At 43.8% G+C, this 26,059-nt stretch overlaps 1 protein-coding gene across 1 annotated transcript in view; it reads right to left on the minus strand.

Moving 5' to 3' along the window:
- The window catches only part of IREB2 (iron responsive element binding protein 2), a 60,051-nt gene that overhangs the window by 11,714 nt on the left and 22,278 nt on the right, over window positions 1-26,059 (minus strand). Inside the window, exons 8-20 of the mRNA XM_075897605.1 lie at window positions 24,360-24,499; window positions 21,732-21,903; window positions 18,582-18,682; window positions 17,986-18,102; window positions 13,933-14,092; window positions 11,806-11,941; window positions 9,871-9,955; window positions 7,690-7,846; window positions 7,125-7,249; window positions 6,862-6,966; window positions 6,558-6,700; window positions 3,868-4,015; window positions 1,055-1,177 (exon numbers count right to left, since the gene is read on the minus strand). Of these exons, the coding sequence (XP_075753720.1) occupies window positions 1,055-1,177; window positions 3,868-4,015; window positions 6,558-6,700; window positions 6,862-6,966; window positions 7,125-7,249; window positions 7,690-7,846; window positions 9,871-9,955; window positions 11,806-11,941; window positions 13,933-14,092; window positions 17,986-18,102; window positions 18,582-18,682; window positions 21,732-21,903; window positions 24,360-24,499 (1,712 nt within the window). The remainder of the gene's footprint in view (window positions 1-1,054; window positions 1,178-3,867; window positions 4,016-6,557; window positions 6,701-6,861; window positions 6,967-7,124; window positions 7,250-7,689; window positions 7,847-9,870; window positions 9,956-11,805; window positions 11,942-13,932; window positions 14,093-17,985; window positions 18,103-18,581; window positions 18,683-21,731; window positions 21,904-24,359; window positions 24,500-26,059) is intronic.

A 26,059-nucleotide genomic window follows, 5' to 3' on the forward strand; every position in this document is an offset into this window, starting at 1 on the left:
AGGGGGAATACGGGGGGGGGGGGGGGTAGATGTCTGTGAGCTAATGGTATTAGAGGTGATAATTGGGGAAGCTATCTTTGTAATGGGTAAGATACCCAGATCTGAGGAAGTGGGTCTGGCTCACGAAAGCTCATCATCTAATAAACCATCTTGTTAGTCTTTAAAGTGCTACATAGTCCTGTATTTTGTTTCAGCTACACCAGACTAACATGGCTACATTTCTATCACTATTTTCAAGAACACGCCCCTCTCCCCCCCCCGTCCTCTCCACTGGACATACACTCCTCAGCTTTCCTTTTTTTTCCTTGACCCTACCTCTCTTAGTTACAATTTATGTTAAGCTCTGTATCATGCCTTTGGTATATTAACTCATATTATTTATGTTAGGTCCTTTTCGTATGTCAAGTAATTCAATTTATGGTAGGCTTCTGGTTACTTAAGGCCATAAAGCTGAATTTTACCTAGAAATCGTATTGCTTACGAATATGTATGTAACCTGTGGAATGTGTGTGAGGTGTGAATTAGAAACAGTCAAAGGCAGTTTAGGATCTGTGACCTTTTAAGGCAGACAAGAAGATAAATTAACTGAGAAGTGGCCAGAAAATTTCTCTCTCTCTCGGACAAAATATAACATCACAGTAGAAACCAGGGACTGGCCCAGAGAAAATAAAGACTCCTGCAGATCTGAAGGGATCTCCCAAGGAACATCATAGTCGTGTCTCTGGGAAGCTGACGCTTGGCCAGCACTCCAGCCACCAGTGAAATCAAAAGTCATATACACCACACTTGCAGCCTGCCTCCAAACTGCCAGCATGAATGTGACACAAGTGTGTGAGTATCACCTTATTCTTAAGACTCTGTACCAATAAACAACCCCAAAAGCAATACTGCTCTAGCCCACGCTATGTCCAGGTTCGTTCCTCAGCAGGACTGAGGAAGTGCAACAGAAATATTTGAATTTTAACTAAAAGACAGGTTCTAACATGAATTGATGCTTAAAAACATATTTTAAAACACAATATTTGAAAGTAACTTTATCAGAATACAACTGTACCAGTAAAAAAGGCCCCTTCGCAGTCCAGTCTCTTGAGCTACCCAGTCCATACTTCTTCCCTGCTAAAATAATCAAAGGAATGCCCTCTTTCTGGTACAACTCTGCTGCTTCAAACACATCTAGCTGCAGGAAAAAAGAAAACATTAGACAAGCTGTAATCCACAGTTCTTAACTAACAGCCATTTGAACAAATCATAGAATCAGAGAACACTAGAACTGGAAGGGACCTCAGGAGGTAATTGAGTCCAGTCCTCTGCCCTCATGGCATCACGAAGTATGGTCTAGACCATCCCTGCTTTTAAATATCTCCAGAGATGGAGATTCCACAACCCCCCTAGACAATTTATTCCAGTGTTTAACTACCCTGACAGTTAGGAAGTTGTTCCTGATGTCCAACCTAAACCTCCTTTGCTGCAATTTAAGCCCATTGCTTCTTGTCCTATCCTCAGAGGCCAAGGAGAACAATTTTTCTCCCTTCTCCTTTTAACACTCTTTTCGGTACTTGAAAACAGCTATATGTCCCCTCTCAGTCTTTTCTTTTCTAAGCTAAACAAGCCCAATTCCTTCAGTCATCACTCATAGCTCATGTTCTCTATACTTCTAATCATTTTTGCTGCTCTTCTCTAGACCTTCTCCAATTTCACCACATCTTTCTTGCAATGTGGTGCCCAGAACTGGACATAATACTCAGAAGAATGATTTCTTGTGTCCTGCTCACAACACACCTGTTAATGCATCCCAGAATCGGGTTTGCTTTTTTTGCACAACAGCATCACACTGTTAGCTCATATTTAGCTTCTGGTCCACTATGATCCCTAGATCCCTTTCTGCAGCATCCCTTCCTCAACAGTTGCTTCCCATTCTGTGTGTGTGAAACCAGAGCCGGTCTTAGGGGCGGGCTGAGACTGCATTTTGGGCCGACCTCCCAAATCCTTCCTGCAGGTTTCCCTAGTTACTCCCCGACATCCCCCCACCCCCCCTTTTTCCCCCCCATGACAACTTTTCCCCAACAGTTTTTTTGAAACCATCTGGCAACCCTACAGGCGAGCAGGGTGCTTGCCTGAGGCCGCCAATTGGTTAGGACTGGCCCTGTGTGAAACTGATTGTTCCTTCCTAAGTGGAGTACTTTGCATTTGTTCTTATATAAGTTCATCCTAGTTACCTCAGGCCATTTTTCCAGTTTCTCCAGATCATTTTGAATTATGACCCTATTCTCCAAAGCAACTGCAACCCCTCCCAGCTTGATATCATCTGCAGACTTAATAAGCGTACTCTCTATGCCAATATCTAAATTGTTGATGAAGATATTGAACAGAACCAGTCCCAAAACAGACCCCTGCAGAACCACACTTGTTATGCCCTTCCAGCAGGATTGTGAACCGTTAATAACTACTCTCTGAGAACGGTTATCCAGCTAGTTATGCACCCACCTTATAGTAGCCCCATCTAAGTTGTAGTTGCCTAGTTTATTGATAAGGTGGTAATGTGAGACCGTATCAAATGCCTTACTGAAGTTAAGGTAAACCATGTCCACCCCTTCTCCCTCATCCCCAAGACTTGTTATCCTATCAAAGAAAGCTATCAGATTGGTTTGACATGATTTGTTCTTACAAATCCATGGTTGCTGTTACCTATCGTATTATTTTCTTCCAGATATATGCAGATGAATTTCCTAAATTACTTGCTCTATTATCTTTCCTTAAACTGACTGGTCTGTAGTTTCCTGGGCTGTTTCTATTTCCCTTTTTATAGATGGGCACTATATTTGCCCTTTTCCAGTTTTCTGGAATCTCTCCCATATTCCATGATTTTTCAAAGGTGATAGCTAAAGGCTTGGATACCTCCTCTATCAGCTCCTTGAGTATTCTAGGATACACTTCATCAGGCCCTGGTGACTTGCAGATATCTAACTTTTCTAAGAAATCTTTAGCATGTTATTTTTTAATTTTATCTTCTAATCCGTCCCCCTTCCCACTAGCATTTATTATGTTAGATATTCCTTCATCATCAGACTTCTTGGTGAAAACTGAAACAAAGAAGTCATTAAGCACCTCTGCCATTTCCAAGTTTCCCTGTTATTGTTTTTCTCCCATCTCACTGAGCAGTGGCCCCAACCTGTCCTTGGTTTTCCTCTTGCTTCTAATATATGTATGGAATGTCTTCTTGTTAACCTTTATGTCTGTAGCTAGTTTGAGCTCATTTTGTTTCTTTGCCTTTCTAATCCTGCCCCTACATACATGTATTGTTTGTTTATATTTATCCTTAGTAATTTGTCTTAGTTTCCACTTTTTTTATTTTGAGATCATGCAAGATCCCCTGGTTAAGCCAAGGCGTTCTTTTGGCCATACTTTCTATCTTTCCTACGCAGCAGAATAGCTTGCCTTTGGGCCCTTCATAATGTCCCTTTGAAAAACTGCCAGCTCTCTTCAGTTGTTTTTCCTCTTAGTTTTGCTTCCCATGAGACCTTACCTACCAGCTCTTTGAGTTTACCAAAATCTGCCTTCCTGAAATCCATTGTCTCTATTTTGCTGTTCTTCCTTCTACCCCTTCCTTAGAATTGTGAACTCTGTGATTTCACAATCACTTTCACCCAAGCTGCCTTCCACATTCAATTTCTCAACCAGTTCCTCTATTTGTTAAAATCAAATCTAGAACAGCTTCCCCCCAGTAGCTTGTTCAACCTTCTGAAATTAAAAAAAACTGTCTTCAATGCAGTCCAATAACTTCTTGGATTGTCTGTATCCCACTGTGTTAGTTTCCCAACATATGTCTGAATAGTTTAAGTTCCCCATCACCACCAAATCCATGCTCACCGTTTGTCCTGATGGGAAATGAACTGTTTTCGGAGCTGGCTTTCCTATGAATTTATTCAAAAGCTTAATATTTGCAAAGGTACCTCTGGTCATCACAGCATCATTACCTCTTCGAGCTCCATATGAGTTGAATTCACGAGGTGTGAGGCTACAAATAGCATAAGACAATATTTAATATTCAACCAAAAGACTACTGATATTGTTTTGGAGAGTTTTTACCATTAGGTGTTATTGAGCACAAGCTAATGAACATAACAACTATAACTGACCTGCGTTTTAAAGAGACTATTTGGTGACCATCAGGAGGACTATTTTTCTAACAAATGTGCGTTAAACAGTCTATATATGAAATAATTATGTGCAATATCTGCAAGTTCTATTTTCAAGAGTGAGAGAGCTGACTTGGCGGTGAGAGTGAATTCATTTAGTTTGAGATAGTCATGGGCAAACAGTGGGTACCAGGAGCCATTATTTTGATATACTTTGCTGATATCAAACTGGGGTTTATTGGTACAGTATAGCACAATTAGACCATGTAAAATGCTACCAAATAGAAGGTCTGATTCTGAGAGGAGCTGTGCACCTCCTGTGAAGAGCTGAGTACCCTCAGTCTTCATTGGGAGCTCAACTCACTATATTGAATCTGGAATTCTTGATTTGAGAAGCAATTCAGCCTTGAAAAGAGGCATGTTTATGAACAAGCTGATCTCTGATGTGTTCTGTGCCAGTTTGCGCTTTTTGCCAAGGACAATAATTTTGCAACAGCCATGGAGTAAACAATTATCCCTATACTGTGTTCAACACCCATCAAACATCAACAGTCTAATTTCTTAAGTAAAATTAATGGAGTAGAACAGAGATTTAGCTCAAGATTAATGCTATCTAATTCTAAATTAACAATTCATCTTTGTTTTGAGATGGCTTTGGCCGCAGATCATTATCCTTTTACAATAGTCTATCTCACTAATGTGATCTTTTAAAAGCTTTCAGCAGTTCACAAGGCAAGAGAGATTTCAAATACACTTCTGATCATCTACAATCATAGCTATGACCAGTTTATACTTTAATCAGGATATATCAACTTATTTCTCTAATGCACAATGGCATTTACAGAACAAAATATTGTTTGATGATCAGTTATTTCAACAGATTCATTAGTTTAATAAAATATACATAGGGTCCTTTGCTTTCAGTTTTTATTTTATTTATTTTTTCCCAGAAAATGCAGTGTTTATTATGAAAAGAACAAAAGCAGATGAAAAATTATTGCATATGTTATTAATTTTTTTTTAATAAATGTTCGGGTTTATTTTGGTGGCGAGAAAGACAAGAAAAAGCAACTATTCTGTAGAATAATCCTTTGAATTCTGTTCATTAATACAGTTTGCTGCAGAATTAAAACAGAATTCAAAACACAATGCCAGTTCTGAGTTAAAAAAAAACAATATATCTCTAAGTAAACAATACATCTCTAATTCCCAAATAAAACTTTTCATTTGAATAAACAGTGTACGGTTGTAGACTTACATCTATTAATCTATAAATATTTACATTTAATAACTGGGTGACACCATTTGCAGCACATACATACTTCACCCTTTTCTCCTTTCAAATACTTCCCTGAAATGAAATAAAAATTTCATTTTCTTCCCATCCTACGATATTTGCCATTTGAAGAAGTGGGTTATGCCCACAAAAGCTCATGATGCTATCTATATTTTTGTTAGTCTTTAAGATGCTACCGGACCACTTGTTTCTGAAGCTCCCCCCCATCTTAGTATGTCAAATCTTTAAACTGTTATCAGCTAACAGCTTGAAATGTGTAAATGGTGGGCGTAGGATTCATCGGTATGTTCAGATGTACACACACTTCAGAGCTTGCATATGTGCCAGTTTGTTCATTGTGTGTCATCTAGAACAGTGGTGCACAACCTTTTTTCCACCACGAACCCCATGGCTGGTCCCAGCCGTTGGTGGCCATTTGGCACGGGGCTCAGATTCAGGTGGTCAGGGGCTGGGCACAGCCGTTGGTGGCTGCGCGGCGCTTAGACCCAGGTGGCTGGGGGCTGGGCCCAGCCGTTAGGAGCCGCGCAACATGGGGCTCAGATCTGGGCCGCACGGGGCTGGGCCCAGCCATTGGCTGCCGCGTGGCAATTAGACCTGGATGGCCAGGGGCTGGGCGCGGCCATTGGTGGCCATACAGCATGGCACTTAGGCCCAGGAAGCTAGAGGCTGGGCCCAGCTGTTGGAGGTGGCACAGCGACCCCCGAGGAAGACATCCGTGACCCCCCTGGGGGTCGCAACCTATGGGTTGCGCACCACTGATCTAGAATACTACATAGCCTTATTTCAACAGGCAGCTTTGCATACACACACACGGACTAAGGTATTACTGTAATTACATATACATAATGTAATGCAGGGGTTCTCAAAGTTTGTGATACTCCACCCCCCTCTACATTGCTCGCGGCCTCCTGGGCAGTCGGGACCCACAGTTTGAGAAATGCAGATGTAATGGGCTGTGTTTTCCTAATATTTTAAAAAATCCTTGTTTTATATTTGAATGATACAAAAGTAGAGTGAAAATTAGAAAAAAATGGAAGAACTCTTTTTGTAAAACCCAGGAACTTTTGGTAAAAATTGGTTTAAAATGAAAACAAAGGGGCTTAAATATATGTTACAGTCCATACCCTTTGTTTGTCAGATACTTAGCAGCAGCGCTATTCCTTGCAATACTTCCAGCAGGTGATATGTGGTCTGTAGTTATAGAATCTCCCAAATAAAGCAAAACATGGGCATTTTCAATTGATTGTAGTGAAACTGGTTCTTTGACCTGTTGGGAAAGGAAGAAAAAAAAAGAAATTCATAATTCCCCCTCCCTCAGGATTCCTAGCACAAATCATATTTAAAGAGGTGTGTTTACAACAAAAATGGAGCATCCATCCATCTATGAGCTCCATTCATTCCAATGGGGCGAACACCAGTTATACTTACAAGCTTATCAAAAAAAGGAGGACATCGGATGTATGTGGACTTCAAATCCCATGGAAACAAAACAGACTCCGGGGCTTCCAGAAAATTCCATCGTTTATTTCCTTTCTGTAAAAGGAGTGTGGTGTTAGTCAATAAGACTATCAGAAAAAAAATCTTAGTTCATGGTATCAGAATTACAGCTGCTCTTTCAACCAGAAGATACAGTAAAGGTATGCTGAAATGCACTGTTTTCTAAACCATTTAAAATGACAGATGTATCTTACCTCCATTTTTTCTTTCAATTCTTTAAATATGGATGATATCACATATTCCTCCTCAACTTGCTGAAGTTCTTCTCGAGTAGGCCAAACATCACGCAGGTAGATATTTTTGCCATTAGGATCAATGCCTATGTAAAAGGGTTTTTTGTAAGCAAGAAACACCAACCAAGCAAATAAAACTTGAATTTATTCAAAGAAGCTACAGCAAACCCCAAAGAAATAATCAGCTAAACAATTTATTTCTTAGCTGCTAGTAATGAAAAGCATGATCATTCTTTGTCTAGTACTAGAACAACGTGGTATTTCCTGCATGCTCAAATGTTACTTAAATGAAACAAAAGCCTTGTGAAAAAATTGGGGAAATAAAATATAGTTTCCCCTTTCTCTCACAAGATGAAATAGCCGAGAAAAAAATAAAAGAAGAGATGAAAAGGTCTGAGGCTGATAGCTCTGTTTCCAAACAGAAAATGCAAAAATTTCAACCCTCCGAAAGGCACAGATTGTAGAGCAAAGCACCCAAAGAAAACCCAGTACTACTCTGAAACAAGAGATATAAAGAAATTGTTACCTAAAGGCTCAGTACTGAAATCTATATTAACAGTGCCTGCTATAGCATAAGCAACTACTAAAGGTGGAGAAGCAAGGTAGTTGGCACGGACACAATCGCAGAGACGGCCTTCAAAGTTTTTGTTTCCAGACAAAACTCCACAAGCGACTAATTCACCCTGAAAGGTAGAAATAAGTATTTTTATAGGTGCATTAACGACAGTTTGTTTAATTTCTGTTGTCTTTTCTTTTTTTAAAAAAAGTTTAAAGGCCCCCTTTATTACTAATGGAAGTCTTAAACAGGAAAGGTATTTTGCTCATTCCCACTATTCACTCTTCGTCCCCTCATGTCTCCTCTTAGCCAATTGGACTAGTTCTCCCCTCCCTTCTCCTACCTCTTATCATTGATTTTTCCCAGGCTAGTGCCTCAATTACTCCTTTACTGCTCATGGCAGTCTTAAGGGCTGAGCAGCTTTTAGCACTGACATGGCTAACAGCAGCTTACCATTTACTTGTCTATAAGTTGCTCACTCTCGTGACATTTTGTTAATAATCCAGAACACATTTGTGCTTCAGAGAGTTACTAGATCTACTATATATATTTGAGAATGTGTGTGTCTGTGTGACTATCTGTTTAAGAACTCCTCCTAAATGGTAAAAGCTAGGATCACCAAATTCAGTATACAGCTTCCTCTTCTAACTTAAATCAAGGTAAAGATTTGGTTGTACCAAGAAAATGGAATGTGCTTGGAACGGGATTGCTTCTCAGAAAACCATATAGACGAGAGACAGAATCACTAAGCAGGTGAAAGGGGTGGCTAGAGGCACAACCAAAGCCCCTCCTCCACCATCCAGGATTGCCTCTCAGCCCCCAGGCACCCTTTAGGGAGGGAAGACTGAAGCTCCCCTCACCCTTCACCCCCGCAATTCCCCCTTTGTCAGGGAGCAAGGGGAAGTGCACAGTTTCCTGCATTCCTCACTCTGGCTGGGGAGAGCAGGGGGCAGATGAATCTAGACCTGTCCCAGCTGGGGTACATGCATCCCTCCCTGAGCTGTGCCTGCTGGAACTGCAGCAGCCATAGAGAGGTGCTTCTCACCTGGCCACTAGCTGCTGTGGTGAGAGAGGACTGGGGTAGTCTTCTCACCTTGGGACAGCCTGCATACTGAACCCCTCATCCCCAGCCCCACCCCACAGCAATAATTTAAATGAAGCATGTACTTTTCCAAAAAACAAAAATTAATTCAGTTAAGGAACCAAGCAACACTGTGTAAATCTTCTACAGGTTGAACCTCTCTTAACCAGGACTCTCTGGTCCAGCAACATCCCTGGTTTGGAAGGACCAGAGTCCCATGGAGGGCTGGTGGCTGGGAGCCCTAAAGCAGGGCTGGAGTTCAGTAATGGGTCTACCTTGTGGCAAAGAAACCAGGAGCCCAGGAGCAGGACTGCTACCCAGTGGCAAAACAGCAGGGGAGGCAGAAGGAGCAGGAGTCCAGCAGCAGGGCTAGAACCCAGTGGCAAAACTGCCCGACAAGACCAGGAGGCAGTGGGGTTGTCCTGTGATGCGGCCAGGAGCCTGGCAGCATGGCTGTTGGGCAGCTCAGCAACATGGCGGGACTAGGAGGCAGCGAAGCTACTCCTTGGAGCCAGGAGCCCAACCATGAGGATGCTGGGGTGGTGGTGGAGGGGGAGGGAGGGAAGGTGGGAGAGGAACCTGGGAATGTGGATACAGCAGGCTGCCATGTTGGAGTCAAGAGCCCTGCAAAGCAGAGGGGCCAGCGGCAGGGGGAAGCTGGCTGGGTAGTTGGCAGTGAGTCCGCAGCTAGAGGAGCTGGTGACATGGGGCCTAGAAATGACCTTTACTGGTCTGGCAAAATCCCTCCTCTGGGACCGGTCAGAAATTCAGTATATGTATATATTACACACAACATGACTAATTTTTCAATAATATACAAACCTCGTCTTACAGCTGAGATCTGAGTAATATAAAGTTGTTTTCACTACTACTTTATTATTATTACAGACACCAAATTTGTCACTTTATATACCCCACTGGGCATGCAAAAACATATCTCCAAATGTACTGCAAAATTCCTGCTAAGGACAAAGTATATTACTTCATATAGATGGTTTTATTTCCTGACCTTTTGAATATACAAGCATCTGCTACTTTGTATATGCACTGTCAGAATCTTAAAGCTGTACCTGTTTTATTGCATTCCGAATGGCTTCTGGCAAGGGAGCAGTGTTTCCAACACATGTTGAACAACCATATCCAACAACCTCAAACCTGAATTGAAAAACTGGAGTGAGTAGCACATTCCATTATTAAAACAAAACAAAATACAAAAACAAACAAAAAAGATCCCCACCCAACTCAACCCACAAATGGTTACTCAGTTTTTTAACTGTTGTTCGAGATGTGTTGCTCACATCTTCTCCAATTGTAGTGCGTGCGCACCACGTGCACAACTGCTGGAAAGTTTTACTTTAGCTGCCATCCATCAGATCAGCTGTGGAGCACCCCTAGAGTGGCAACAGTGCAGCACACTTATCTGACCTTGCCAACCCGACTACCCTTCAGTTCCTTCTTGACGACTACTCCGATACTGGGAAAGGAGGGTGGGTATGGAGTAGATATGACCACACATCTCAAACGACAGGTACAGAGCTGAGTAATTTTTTTTCTTCAAGTGCTTGTTCATATGTATTCCAATTGAAGTGTATCACAAGCCTTAGCCAGGAGGAGGGGTCAGAGACTCAAGTACCACAGCCCCGAAGGCCACATCTCTTCTGGACTGATGCACAATAGTGGGATCTAGGAGGCAAGGGAGGAACAGGGACAGGCAGGGAAATGTCCCCCTGGGTAAGTCCTCTCCTTCAGCCAGTGGCAACTGTGCCACCCTCTGCTCCTCGGGCCCTGCCAAATCTGGTTGCACCGAGGCAGGGCCTGCCTGCTCACCCATGCACACCAGGAAAGGGGTGCCTCCAGTGCCTGAAGGGAGCTGTTGGTAATAGGAGGAGGGGCAGCTGCAGAGGCTGGATTGCTGGGGGGGCTGGCGGTGTTAGGGCCAGCGCTCTCCTGGGCCCCAGGGGGTCTGGACGCCTCCTCAGACCAGGCCAGTCCCTCTAGATGTGCTCCATCGCCCTGCAGAGGAAGCCTAGTCAGGGTCGCGACGTGGGACGGCCAGGGGAGGATGGGCCGCACGCGCTGCGGGGCCGAACTCATGCCGTGACAGGGCATGGGAAAGCGCCGGTGGTGGGAGAACCTGCCGGGGAGCGCGGCGGGGAAGCCGCGGAAGCAGGGCGGCTGGTCCAGAGCAGCGAAATGGCCATAGTGGGGGGGGCGGAGGGGGGTCTGGCACCGGCGCAGGCACACTTGGCACAGGGCCAGCTGGCCGGATGATGCAGCAGGATGACATCATCCACCGGTGCGGCACCCGCCACACAAAAAGGTTGGGGACCACTGCACTAGCAGGATGGGATAGGGGACAAGGTGGTGGGTACACAGCGGGGGTGCTGGCTCCTCCAGCTGCACTGGGGCAGGAGGAAACTATGGGGCTAGCATGGAGGATGCAGTGTATGTGGGGGCTAACTAAAAGGGGAGGGAAGGGACACAAGTGCTCGAGGAGGGGACCAGGGCGCACTGGGCAATGGCAGAGGGCAAAGGGAGTAAATGCTGGGTGGGTAAGAGATGAGGCAGGGGAAAAGCAGTTGCTGGGAAGACAGAGCAAAAACCACAGCAGGCTGACCAGGGTGGGGCAGGCAAGCGAACTGTGTGGAGCTTGGGCAGTGTGGGGAACAAACAAACAGACTCTATGCTAGGGTAAAACTTTCTGACAGTCGTGCACACAGCACATGCACCCCTCAACTGGAATACATATGAACTAGTACTCAAAGAACAAGTGTTAGTGAAACATTTGAAGTTAAGGGTTTGGGAATTTGTTTGTTTTTGTTTTGCATTAGTTAGATTTTTATTGTGTGTACAATGAAAAGAGCAGTCTCACAGACAATGGGACTAGTCAGATGCTTAATGTGAGGCACCTTGCTGAACTGGGGCCATATCTAAGGACTATAAATAAATCCACTTCCACATTCACCAGTTTTCTCTGTCTGTATGATTGAAGAAGTTAAACTTACCCAAGTTTACTGAGGTATGGTAACACTCCACTTGAACTGAGGTAATGTGTAACCATCCCACTACCTGGAGATAAACTTGTTCTTATATAAGGTTGAACCACCAGTCCAGCTGAGACAGCTTTTCTGGCCAAAAGACCTAACGAACAAAACAACAGTTAAACAAAACTTGTGAATATGTATTGGAAAAATCATGAAATTTACCGCTACCATAATAGTGTCAGGTAGGTAAATTACTGTTATAAGGGCAGGATAAGGCAAATCACAATTTGCTTTTTCTTAAGGAAATGGTTTAAAAGAAGTATATATCTGTAATATTCTTTAGACAATAACATTTTTATATGTCCTACTTGTTTTCCTAATCAGATCAAGTCCATTTTCTTGCGCTTACCTGAAAGAAAATCTCTTTTCCACATTCTAATGGATGGTCTACTGGTTGGAGCATGGCAGGGTGGTCTGGGCTAGGTTTTATTTTGATCTCTGTCACTGACTTTTCAATTCCTGATGTTAAAGCTCATGTAGCATCTGACTACAGGCTAAACATCACCTTTCCATTCAGGGATCAAAATCTTCTGACACTCTCAATGGTTAAGTTGAGATCCCTAGCCTTTTGAAAGGAGCCCTAAATAGATGTTAAAATGCATGTATTCGGGTAAATGTTTAACCGCCGGAAATTTCAGCAGTTACATGTTTACTTATGGGGGAGGTGGGTTCCCTCTAAGCTGGGCGGCAGCACAGCCCTGAAGCTGGATGGGGCTCATTAAGCAGCCAGTGTCCCTACTGGAGGGAGAGACTTGCTGCTGTGTCCTCAGCAGGGAACTGCTGCTGTAGCTGAGGGAGAAGTTCCCCTCCCCCTGCCAGGCAGCACCGTGCAGGGCAGCCCTGAGCCCCTGACTGGGAGGGGCTCATTAAACAGCTGAGGGGCTGTGCTGCTGTGCCCCTTGGAACTCTGGTGCTCATGGGGAGCTGTCTTAAAAGCTGGCTCCTCATACATACCAGTTCCCGCCTGCCCTGCCCTCTCCCCACCCTCGCTGCTGCCTCTGTATCAGAAGCAGCAGTGTGGGGGCAGGGGCAGGTGGGAACCAGCTTTTGAATTGGCTCCCCATGAGCACTGGCTACCGCAAAGCCACCTGCTCCCCCCGCGCTGTCTGCCTCCCTCCATCAGAGGCAGCAGCTTGGGGAGGGGGGGCCCCCCGCACAATCACAGATTGTTTAATTTATCATCTGAAATTATCAAATACAATCTTAATAAAATCAGATGCCTATGAAGGTAGTTCTCACAAGACCACAGCGAATAATTGTACAGCACTATGTTCGATAAAAGCCACTACAGCCGCTCCCCGAATTACGACCACCTCCACTTACGACCAAAGCGGTCATAAATGCAGATCCGAGTTACGAACGGCGATCCGTGCTTACGAACAGCGCAGTCGCCATGTAACTCTATGGCAGTGGTCCCCAAACTTTTGGGGCTGCCGGGCGCCTGGGGGCGGGGCCGGTCACGCACTGCGCGTACGGGGGCGGGGCCACTCACAGGCCACGTGACTAGGGGCGGGGCCAAGCATGCGCCGCACGCCCGAGGCCGGCAGCGGCATGTGCCGCGATCCCGGGCAGGGGCTGACCAGGTTCCGCACGACGCCCCCGGGGCCAGGGCTGGGGCCAGGCGCGGCACCGCCGGGGCCGGCAAGGGCATGCACGGCACCCCCGAGGGCGGGGGCGGGGCCAGGGCCCGGGCCAGCAAGGGCACGCGCGGCACACCCGGGGCCGGCCATGTGCCCGAGGCTGGCACCTGCCGCACGCCCGGGGGCGGGGCAAGCCCAGATTGCTCCGCGAGTGCATGTAAAGGGCCCAGCGGGCGCCATGGTGCCCGCAGGCACCGGGTTGGGGACCACGGCTCTATGGGATCTGAGTTACGAACACTTCGAGTTACGGACCAAGTGTTGGTCCGTAACTTGTTCATAACTTGGAGAGCAGCTGTACTCATTAAACTCAGGAATTGAGGCCTAAAAATACCATCAATTGTCTAATTTTGAGCTAACAAGTCTGGACACTGAAAATTCAGGTCAAAATTGATGAAGACTATGTAAACACCAGATTGAAATAGGTTAGTTGTTACCAGTCACAACATACCTGCAGCAAGCATGACAGATGGATTGCAGTTATTTGTACAACTGATTACTGCAGCAATGACAACAGATCCGTGAGACAATCTGTACTCATTTCCTTCATATTTAACAGGCACAATGTCATTTTGTTTCTCAGCAGCAATCTGAAACCCTTTAAAGCCAATCTAGATGACCAAATATATAACAAGTCAAAAACATAGACAGTTCAACAGCTATAGATCAGAGTTGAACAGATATGTACTTCACCATAGGAGGATAATCTGGACCATCACTTAAGACTCACATGCTCCGTGAAAGTGCTTATCAGTCATATGAGTGGACTAAAATCTAACAGGCTTTCAAAGAAATCTTCAGAAATGAATGCAAGTTCTCATTTCCTCAAATGAACTTTCTTTATAATTGCCATTGTTAATAGTACAAAATGTATGGCAATGAGTACCTATATATTAAAAGCAAGCTCAAATCCTTATCTTCTCCCGCCCTTTCTTTTAGAGGAATTCTCATAGGGTATGTCTACACTACAGTGGTAATTCGAGTTATCTTAATTCGAAATAGTTAATTCGAATTAAGCTAATTCGAATTAACGCGTCTACACAAAAATGCAGTTCGAATTAGCATTTTGCTAATTCAAAATACTGCATTCACACTGACTGGACACAGACTCAGATTTAAGGCCAGCCAGAACCAGGTCAGGCAGGGCATCAGGTCAGGAGTGTCTGTGTATGGCAGCTGCCTGAAGCTATCCGATGCCTGTGCTTGAAGGGACACCCTCCTGCCCTCTGGGTAGCTGGTTCTCAGGTGCCCCTGCTTGCTTGCCTGCCTCGATGAGGGACAGCAAAGCATTTGGGTCTCTGCGTGCTCTGGTTGCCCTCACTTAGGACCCCCAGCACTTTGCAACATGGAGCCGGAGCTGCCCCTGGATACTCTGGTACTTCTCATGGATGTGTTGCTGCGAGCCTGGCTGCACTTTCTGCAGGCTGCCATCACGGAGGTCCATCGGGGGGCTGTCAGTATCCAGGAGGCCCTGCAGGAGAGCTTCCACCCTGAGGAGCACTAATAGCCTCCCTGGTGTGCCCCACTGGAGGCTTGTGTCTCATTCCTCCCTTCTACCACTTACCCCTCCCTAACTCCCCCTCCTGATGTCAAATAAAAACACATTTCTTGCCAAAAACAAACTCTCTTTATTGACTGAACCTGGGGTGGGAATGAGGGTGGGAGAGGGGAGGGGGAAACCTGGGAGAAGGGAGCTGGAAAGAGGAGGCAAGGGGCGGAAGAGGGAGGAGAAGTTCAGGGTTGGGGGTCTTGCCGGACCAACTTAATTTTCATGCAAACCTGCTCCTGGGTTCGCATGTGGCCTTTGGTGGCCAGGCTGGCAGCTTTCCTGCCATAGACGGCTGCGTTCCTCTGTCTAGTGCAGAGATCATGGACACTGGAGGCATCCCCACAAACCTGAGTACGGTCCACCCTGATCTCCACACTGGACTCCTGAGGCGCAGTGGAGAGCTGGCTGCCAGTGGCTTGCTGGCTCATGTTTTGGGGCCACTGCTGGCTCTGGGCCGGGAGAAGAGTTTTCCTGGTTTGGCACAGAGTGGCCACCAGGGAAAACTGGTAAGGCTGGAGGCCAGCTAATTCGGACTACGTGTGTACCCAGCGCTTATTCCGAATTAGCTAATTCGAGTCTGGCGTTACTCCGCATAGAATGAGGTTTACCAACTTGAATTAAGTGCCCCGCTATTTTGAATGTAATTCGAAATAGCGGTTTGCTTGTGTAGACGCTATGGAAGTTAATTTGGAATAACAGCTGTTATTCCGAATTAACGTTGCAGTGTAGACATACCCTTACTCAAAGTAGGCAGCATTCACGCAGGTACATAAACTTAAAAAAAAAAAAAAAGAGAGATGGTCCTATAGCACCTTCGAGACTAACAAAAACCTTCATATACATAGTATCAGGAGCTTTCATGGGCACAATTCACATCTTCAGATGAGTGGGTTGTACCCATGAAAGCTCATCTCTCTAGATATATAAAAAAAGTTTTTCCTGCAGGATGACAGAGTGATGTTATCACATCACTCTGCATCCTGCAGCCCCTCCTCCCTCAGCCACCAGGCGTCCTCCCTCCCTCTTTCCTGCTACTAGCCCCAGCTTGTGACCGAGGTGATTGAGTAGCTAAACCCCGAAGGTAAATTATACTCTCCTCACCATCCTTGCCCATCTCCTCACCTTCCCCTGTGCACAGCACGGCCAGCTCCATGCGGGGGGGGGGGGGGGGGGGGGGGAGGAGAAAACAACTGGCTGTGACAGCATGGGGGGGTGTAGGGGGCAGGGTTAGGTAAGGATGGGGAGTGTAGGAATATGGAGGAAGGAGGTTGGGGTAGGGATAGGCGGGGTAGGATGGGGAGGAGGAGGATGGGTGGGTGTAGAAATGGAGGTGGGGTAGGGATGGAAGGAGGGAAGTGGGCGGGCTGGCGATGTGGAGGGGTTAGGGAGGTTGGTGGGTGTAGGAATGGAGGCAGGAGAATGGGGGTGTAGGAATGGAGGACACGGGGGGTAGGGATGGAAGGACTGAGGGGTGGGCTGTGGACCATGGACTATTTTATTGGCAGGTGGAGCAGGAACATGAAGGATGTGGGTTGGGGGTACTGGCTGGCGACTGAAGGGCACAAGTGGGAGGGATGGGCTAAAGCATTCGGATAGAGGGGCCGGTTCAGGAGTGTGGTGGGTGAGAGTGGAGAAGGGTGCAAGTGACTTGGGGCCATGGAGAGAGCAGCTGGGATCTGTGCAAGATTAACAGGCCAGCGAGGGGGCGGGGGGTGGCTGGGTCTCTAAGGTGCTACAGGACCACTCCTTTTTAAAGTTTTTTTAAGTTACAGACTAACATGGCTACCTCTCAGACTATTCAGGTGCATGTATCATGTGGTAAGGCTCAATTATTTTAATAGAAATCAGATTCTATTAAATCAGATTCTGTTTTTAATGGATAAATATCCATTAAAAACAACAACTCCTGCATCATGTACAAGATATTCCATTCTCTAAATCTAATTACCTACATTTCCTCAGCATTATTTTATAACAGTCTGAAATATAATAAAGATGAATTAATCTAATAGAGAATGTCAAATCAAATTTGACCGGGAGAGAATTAAAGATAAACAGAGCCTGGGTCTGTAATATTTAATCTCCTAGAAGTCTTCATGGCCTACCCAGACATGCATCAGTCCAAATAGCTTTCTCTTGATCATCTATTGTTCTCACTACTAGGTCTTTGATTTGTCTCCCACATAAGGCAAGCCTTAGGCAAGCCTACCACAACTGATAGTTACATACTATGGGTCTTATCAGTAGGCTCAGAGATTGCAGTGGCCTCTGAATCAGATTCTATGCTATATGCAATTCTATTTCAGACTTAATGCTATAACCAGCTGTTTTTGATACCTGAACACATTAGGATTGAAGATTCAGCTCCCATTCAAAAGCACTGAAAGGCACATTTCTTTTTTTACGTTTTGGTTAATTTAACAATTTTTTAATATCAATTGTTATATTAAAACAGACTAAACTGAATTTATTCCCTAAGAACAATAAAATTAATCATTTCAATTTCAAACAATGAAGCTGATTTGGAGGAATTTTTAACTCATAAGAAATGACACTATAATAATTTAACCCAATTTTGTTTTAAAATAGAAATTCTCAAAAAAAACCCCAACAACCCCATTCATATATCTAACTAATTTTGCAATTAATAATTGGATAAACTATAGAAGTTTGGAACATCTGATTACTTAACTTTAACTTTTCTGCTTAGTAGATTCTTAGAAAATTAATCAAACTCTTTCCAAATTTTTATTCACATTTTCAACTGTTTGAGGACTATTCCTATCACTGCTAGCACAAGAGATGCTATGAGGCAGAGAGTATTTATAAAACAAATACTTTAGATGGATTATTGATTATGACTTTATAAACTTATTTTGTTCAGTATGAATGCCAAATAGTGAGTTACATTTATCTACCAAACCACTAAAAACATCTTTGTAAAATTGTACCAACCTTCTCATTTAGGCAGGCTTGGAAATCACTTTTCATATTAGTAACAGAAACCCTATCCTGTGCCCTCTTTGGGCCACTGACATATGGCGTTATACAACTCAGATCTATCTGTATTATCTGGAAAAGAAAAAAAAATAGTAACATGCACTAGGAAACATTGCTTGATACATAACTGCATTAACCCCTAGTTATTCAAGGCAACTGGGCCCATACGGTTTAGTAATCTGAATATTCTATCACTTTTTCCAGTAAAAAGCGAGGCTTCCATTTTTAAGATGGAGTATGACTAACAACCCCTTTATCATGAGCTATCTGAGCTCTGACACAAGCTGCTACAACTACTCATTCAGAAATCAAAGTTACATGGTATCTTTAAAGAGCTGGTTGACAAAAGGATTCATCAGCCTTTCCTATACTTATTACAGCGCTTAAGGTTGTGAGGTTTTTTTGTAAAGTATCTAACTACCCAAAGCAATTAGTTAAGATATTCATGTAGAAATAACTACTAAAAAGGAACAATAATTACAACAGAATAAAAATAATTTATGAATAATGAATACAAATAGTTGCAAAAATACAAGTCATTTTATAAATACCTGGGAATATTCAGGCTCCTCTAAAGAAATCTGATCATTTCGAAATAACTTCACAGCTTTAAGATATGTTTCCATGGACTCAAGCTTAGCCTTGTCAAACCCTATGGAAAATATTCCCAGACACAGAAAAAAGTATGGTACAACATACTAGGGATATAAAAGAGTAGTTGATAAGTCGACTATCCACATTCCCCCCATTGCCGCCTCTATATCAGAGGCAGCGGGGTGGGGGGGAGGAGGGAGCAGGAGACAATGCTGGGGGGAGCCAGCTTAAAATCTGGTTCCCTTCAGCACTGTGTCCGCCTCCTCCTCCCCTCCCGTTGCCAGATCCCAGCAGCAGCACCTGTCTGCGGGGAATCCCAACTTCCTGCTGGGACCAGCTGGGCAGGCGGCCAGCTCATGGACCAAACCACGCTGAGGTTCTGCAATTTTTAAAACACAGTAGGTACTAGGGGGCAGGCTGTCTGGCTCCTACTGCCTTTTAAATTGCAGAGCCACAGTGGGGTTTGGTCCCGGCATGAGCCAGGACTGAGCTGGCTGCTTTCCCCTATCAAGTAATTGACTAGTTGATAAAAATTCTATCAACTATTGGATTATTAAAATAACCCAATTTTAACATCCCTACAACTTACTTGTGACTAGGGTTTTCAGAAGTAAATTGTGTGAATTTGTCACAATATCTGTGTGCCACCGCATAGATTCCATGAATCTAACACTACTCATCTACATGAAATTCTGACTCTGCACTTGAATAACTGCCCTGAATAACAGTGGAAGAAAATAGTCAACCATATATACCAAAGGATACAATTTAAAAAAATGAACACATATGAAAAGGACAAATCAAATTTCAGAACAGAAGGGGGATGGGGGGAGGATGGGGGGAGGTGAATGTCTGTGGGCCTCCCCCCCCCCCCCCCCCCATCCTCCTTCTGTTCTGAAATTTGATTTGTCCTTTTCATGTGTGTTCATTTTTTAAAATTGTATCCTTTGGTATATATGGTTGTGACTATTTTCTTCCACTATTTGATCTGAGGAAGTGGGTCTGGCCCACGAAAACTCATCATCTAATAAACCATCTTGTTAGTCTTTAAAGTGCTACATACAGGCAGTCCCCGGGTTACGTACAAGATAGGGACTGTAGGTTTGTACTTAAATTGAATCTGTATGTAAGTCGGAACTGGCATCCAGATTCAGCCGCTGGTGAAACTGATCAGTTTCAACAACGGCTGAATCTGGACGCCAGTTCCGACTTACATACAGATTCAACTTAAGAACCCCAGGCGTCCCCAAGTCAGCTGCTGCTGAAACTGATCAGCAGCTGATTCCAGGAAGCCTGGGGCAGAGCAGCTCGGGTGCTGCTGGGTTGGTCCAGTAGCGCGGCCGCTCCTCGGCGCTACTGGACCAACCCAGCAGCACCCCAGCTGCTCTACCCCAGGTGTCCTGATTCAGCTGCTGCTGAAACTGATCAGCAGCAGCTGAATCAGGACTCCTGGGGCAGAGCAGCTGGGGTGCTGCCGGGTTGGTCCAGTAGCGCCAAGGAGCGGTGCTGCAGAACCAACTGGCAGCGCCCCACCTGCTCTACCACAGGCCCCGGGCTTTGATCCACGTCTCCCTGGTCTGCTGGGGGGGGGGCACTAGCTGCCCCCCCCCCCCCAGCAGACCAGGGAGACGCGGAGCAAAGCGGCGGAGGACCCGGGCCGGACCCGCGGCGCTTCCAGATCAGCTGGAAGCACCGCGGGTCCGGCCCGGGTCCTCCGCGGCTTTGCTCAGCGTCTCCCTGGTCTGCTGGCTCCCCCAGCAGACCAGGGAGACGGGGAGCAGCTTTTCTCGCCCCGGAGGAGGCGGGCAGCGGGACCAAGCGTCCCGCCGCTCCAGTCCTCCAGGGCGAGAAAATCCCCGTTCGTAACTGCGGATCCGACATAAGTCGGATCTGCGTAACTCGGGGACTGCCTGTAGTCCTGTATTTTGCTTCAGTTACACCAGACTAACACGGCTACATTTCTATTACTGCCCTGAATAACAGTCTTCTTGCCACATATAACTTGCCTATACACTCTACCTCTGGTAGCAGTTTAAGCCTATACAAAGTCTAAAAGTGAAATACTTCAATCCTTGATACAAGGATTGCCAATCCACAGACACTGAGTATGCTTTCAGCAAGCTATGTACAAATTAGTTCATAATTAAGAGCTTTTCACCGTCATCTGATTGCCTCACTGCAGCCTAAGATGGAACTCAGAAAAGGAACATTAATTCAGCAGACTCCTTCTCATTATGGCCTGGTTTATGGGAAGCATCACCAAAATCTTTTTGCTCCTCCAAGCCAAATTAGGTAAGACCAGTAACTGAATTTTACTTTTCATATGCATCTCAAGAGACTAACAAAAATATATAGAAACATGAAGGTTATGTCTGCACTGGCATGATTTTCCGAAAATGCTTTTAACGCGCGCGCACACACAAATAAAAACCTTGATTTCTGTTATTTCCACTCCAATTCACCTGATAAAGTGGGTTTTACCCACAACAGCTTATGATGCTATACATTTTTGTTAGTTGCTATACCAAAGGAGTACTCATCATGGCTACCCCTCTGATATAGTTTTCAAATTGTTATGAATAATTCATAGAGGAGAAGGGAAATGGTCTGTCTTGACAGAGTTGACCACTGCATGCTCAAGAATAAGTTGACTCAGGGACAGTAATGGCAATGATTAGACAGATCAGGAAGCAGAGAAAATAACCAGATTTGGTACAAGCGTGAGAGGCATGCCAGCTATTCATCTGTCAAGATTTTTTTTAAAATTCCCATTTTAATGAGAAAAACTGTAATGACTAAAATGTAGTGCCATAAGGAAATTTACATGCTAATAAGCTTCAGGACCAATGGCCAATTCTACAGAGAAAGGTAGATGACATTCATTACAGTAGTATAATTTTCATTAAATTTAAAATTTCATAGTGTCCATGAGGCTATTCATGGGAGAGAGTTGCAAAGTAGTTCCCCATGATATCTAATTTCACTGCATAACAACACTGAAGAAAAATGCTGTCCAAATATAATGATGCAATTTTAGATAAAAAAAAAAAATCTACCATGTGAGTTTATAATACGCTGAATCATATGTACTGTAATTTCATCCTTACCTGTATGCTTTAAGTGCTTGAGCGTCACATTATCAACAGGGAAAAAGCTCAGAATAGCACCATATTCGGGACACATATTTGCTATTGTGGTTCGATCAGCAATAGATAGCTGGGACACACCAGTTCCAAAAAACTCAACAAATTTTCCAGACACTCCTGCTTGCCTGAGTTGCTGTTTGAAATGAAATACGTAACTATATGACATCTGGAACATAAGACAGTATACTACAAAGAAAGTTTTGTGCAACAGTTTGAAATTTTACTTTTACTAAGTGAAATACAGCAGGAAACATCTTTAACTCTAAAATCATATTAGCAAAATTAAACTTCAAAACTTTAACACTTAGACTGGACTCTGACAGAGATAAAATCCCTCAAGATCTCTCTCACCTGCTCAGTTCTGCAAATTTTCAAGCAGTGACTGTTTCATAAAAGATATTGCTAGGAGTCAGGATGCACAGGGCAATGTGTGGCTTATAGTTTGGTAGACAAGGTGATAAATATTCAAAAGAAGGAATTTAGAGCTCTTCTCTAAGTCCAGGGAACTAGTGACAGTCCTTTGCACTGTCATAAGGAAAGCCTAGTTAGACACTATTCACCCTCTGTTGTTCCCCAAGGTACCCTACCTGTGAAGACAATGGAATTTCAGAGAACAGAGGATGGCAATGACAAGAATGGGATAATTTGAGGGAAAAAGATTTTTTTAGAAGTCAGGATGAGAAAACTAATAAACATCTAAGTAGCAACTTATGTCACTGGAACTACTTTTGAAAATAAAACTACCATGTTGGAAAGGTATCTGTTAAGATAACAAAGCGGCATTACTGGTTAGTTGGGTACTGTTACTGAAAACCTAAGCACTACTTTTATCCCTGATGGTTCCCCAATTTCCCTGGAATAACCCTCCACTCCATTTTGGGGCACTATATACTACATCATGAATCCTTCCAGACAGATGGCAACACCTGTCCTCCTTAGGCTAGAGTAGATGCTCCTGAACAGTGTAAAACATTACAACTTCCTCATTCCTTGGTGCCAAACATGCTGCATTCACAGCTAAGATACCCAGGAGAACAAGAAACTGGGAACAGAAATCTAACAAGGCTTTTCTGTGTGATGGTACAAACCACTGTCACTAGTTCACTAGGCTGAGAGTGGAGATTCATTGACATTTACTTCCTCTTATATGTCCTCCTTTATAAAGGACAAAACTCCAAGGTACATGAAAAACTAAAAAATAGAAACTGATTAAATCTTGCTAAGGATTTGATCAGAATGGAAGAATTGACCATACCGACATGGATCACTCTGATACCTTTCAACAGAGGCCACATAGCCAAAAAGTGGAAATACAGAGAGACAAGGTCACATTCTACTCTCACTACATTTCTGTTACATTACTGAAAGTACCAACTTCAGTAAAGTTATTCTTGATTTACCTCAGATTGAGAGAGAAAAAAAGCAAGAATAATTTAGAGTTAAGAGACAAACAGGAGGGCATTTTCCATTGCAGAAACTAAATGCTCTCACTAGAGAACATATTTATTTATAAGTTACACAAATAAAATACGAAGAGCTTCAAAAAGATCTCACCAAACTAAGTGACTGGGCAACAAAATGAAATGTAATGTTGATAAATGTGAAGTAATGCACATCGGAAAAAATAATCCCAACTATACATGCAATATGATGGGGACTAATTTAGCTACAACTACTCAAGAGAGATCTTGGAGTTATTGTGGATAGTTCTCTGAAAACATCCATTCAATGTGCAGTGGCAGTCAAAAAGCAAATAGAATGTTAGGAATAATTTAAAAAGGGGTAGAAAATAAGACAGAGAATATCTTATTGCCTCTATATAAAACCATGGTATGCCCACATCTTGAATACTGTGTACAGTTGTGGTTACCTCATATCAAAAAAGATATATTGGCACTGGTTCAGAAAAGGGCAACAAAGGGTTTGAAACAGGTCCCATACAAAGAGAGATTAAAAAGATCTGGACTTTTCAGATTAGAAAAGAGGAGACTAAGGTGGAATATGATACAGGTCTATAAAATCATGAGTGGTGTAAAAAAGGTGACTAGGGAAAAGTTATTTACTTATTCCCACAATGAAAGACCTAGGAGTCACCAAATGAAATTAATAGGCAGCAGGTTTAAAACAAACAAAAGGAAGATTCTCTTTACTCAGCATACGGTCAACCTCTGGAACTCCTTGCCAGAGGATGTAGTGAAGACTAGGACTTCAACAGGGTTCAAAAAAGAGCTAGATAGATTCATTGAGGTTAGGTCCAACACTGGCCATTAGCCAGGATGGGTAGAAATGGTGTCTCTAGCCTCTGTTTGTCCGGAAATGGGTGACTGGAGAGGGATCATATGAGGATTACCTGTATGTTCCCTCCCCCTGGGGCATCTGGTATTGGTCACTGACAGCAGACAGGATACTGGGCTAGACAGACCTTTGGTGTGACCCAGTATGGCCATTCTTATGTTCTTATAAACAAGATACCATTGGTAAAAAGAAAATAAATGGGACTTAAATGAGCAGTTGCATGCTTATTTCCCTTCCCAAGCATTTGTGGCAGATTTCCCACAATAAGAAAGTCTAAATAGAATTGTAAATTACCTTAGTAATATTTAGGACAACATCTATGGATGTAGCAAGTGGGCTGGCTAAGCCAGTCAGCTCACACCCAACTACCTCAGGCAAAGTGAGTGTAACTGGCATTCCCAGCATTACTGCTTCTGTTTCAATACCACCAACACCTGGAGGGAGAATATTAAACTGTTTTTAATTGTGTTAAGTAATTCACATAATAAATATTTTGAAGTGCATGTTAAAGTCTAATAAAGTTTCTCCTATTGAAGTTAAAGACTATGGTAGTTGTATCTGACTGCAACTGAAGGGCATGTACAATACAGATGTGTGCCACTAAAAGACATACTATCATGAACTTTTGTGGGCAAAAACCCACTTCTTCAGATGATGAGCTCATGATACTATTTTTTTTTTGTTAGTCTTTAAGGTGCCACAGGACCATTAGTTTTTAAACTACAGACAACATTGCTACATCTCTGAGACTAAAGATGGACATGAAAGAATCTTGCAAAACTACTGACCAAATTATAACATTTTAATTCTGCTGGCATTGTGTACCATACCTACTACACATTTATGTAACAACTATGCTAATATTTATCTGAATTTCACACCACACATTCAAACAGTATTTATCTGAACATTTCCTTGTCATTTTTTCTTTGAAAATTTTAAAAAAGCAACGTATTACTCCTGAAAAGTGTTGGATCGAAGTTTTCTATTCATACAGAGAACACATGCAGCATGAACAACAGCCATGGAAGCTTCCATATACTGCCATGCCAATGTGCATCTAGCTACAGCAGTGATGGGCAACCAAGGTTAGCGAGTGTGCCATGAGTGGCCATCCTTCATCTCAGTGGGTTGCAAAATTTAAATTGGGCATGTACACTAACCATGACCCCAAGAATTAGATTAAATACATTGCACTTGACTGTCCTTAATTGCGCCCTTTCAACACAAAGTGATCCATTATTAGGGGCAAATTACATTGCTGGCAAACATAACACAGAAGCAGGAGAGCACAGCTCTCACAATGTTATGTGCAATCAGCATGGACCTTACTCGCATCATTGCTTTAAATATGTGTTGCTTATTTTGCCAGTGGCTGCTCGATCCTCCCTTCTGCTGCAGGTCCCATCCCCACTATACCCTTCCCCTCAAATCCCTACCCAGCCTCTTGCTTGAATCCTCCACAAAGCGTGACCCCTCCCTTCTCTTCCTTCTCTTTCCCAGCATTTCCCAAGCATTGTGAATTGGCTGATTTGCACCCTGTTCCCACTTCTCCACATCCTCCCAGAGATTGAAAGCTGAGAGGGGGAAGAGCAGGGATGGAACACAAATCAGTGGATTCATAGTGCTCTTGAAGTGCTGGGAGGGAGGGGAAGAAGTAGATAAGTGTCAGGACCCCAGGAGATGGGATGGGAGGAAAGGAGGCAGAAGGGTGAGGCGTGGGTCATATGTAGAATCTGCAGGTGCCCACCACTGAGGTACAGCAACAAGATCTTTGCAGTATTATGGTTTCCTTCAAATCCCTTCTCAGGATACATAATTCCTAATTTATTTCCAATCACAACATAAAAATGCTCATCTGTACACAATATAAATATCTTAAAAACCCAACTATTTAGGGTGTAAACCATTTATCTTGGGAATGAAACAGGCCTTACTATATGAAATCTTTCTAATTTCTTTTAGAAGAACCGCAAACAAATTCAGTCCATCAT

Source organism: Pelodiscus sinensis, chromosome 14 (assembly GCF_049634645.1).
Source record: "Pelodiscus sinensis isolate JC-2024 chromosome 14, ASM4963464v1, whole genome shotgun sequence".
Taxonomy (NCBI): domain Eukaryota; kingdom Metazoa; phylum Chordata; order Testudines; family Trionychidae; genus Pelodiscus; species Pelodiscus sinensis.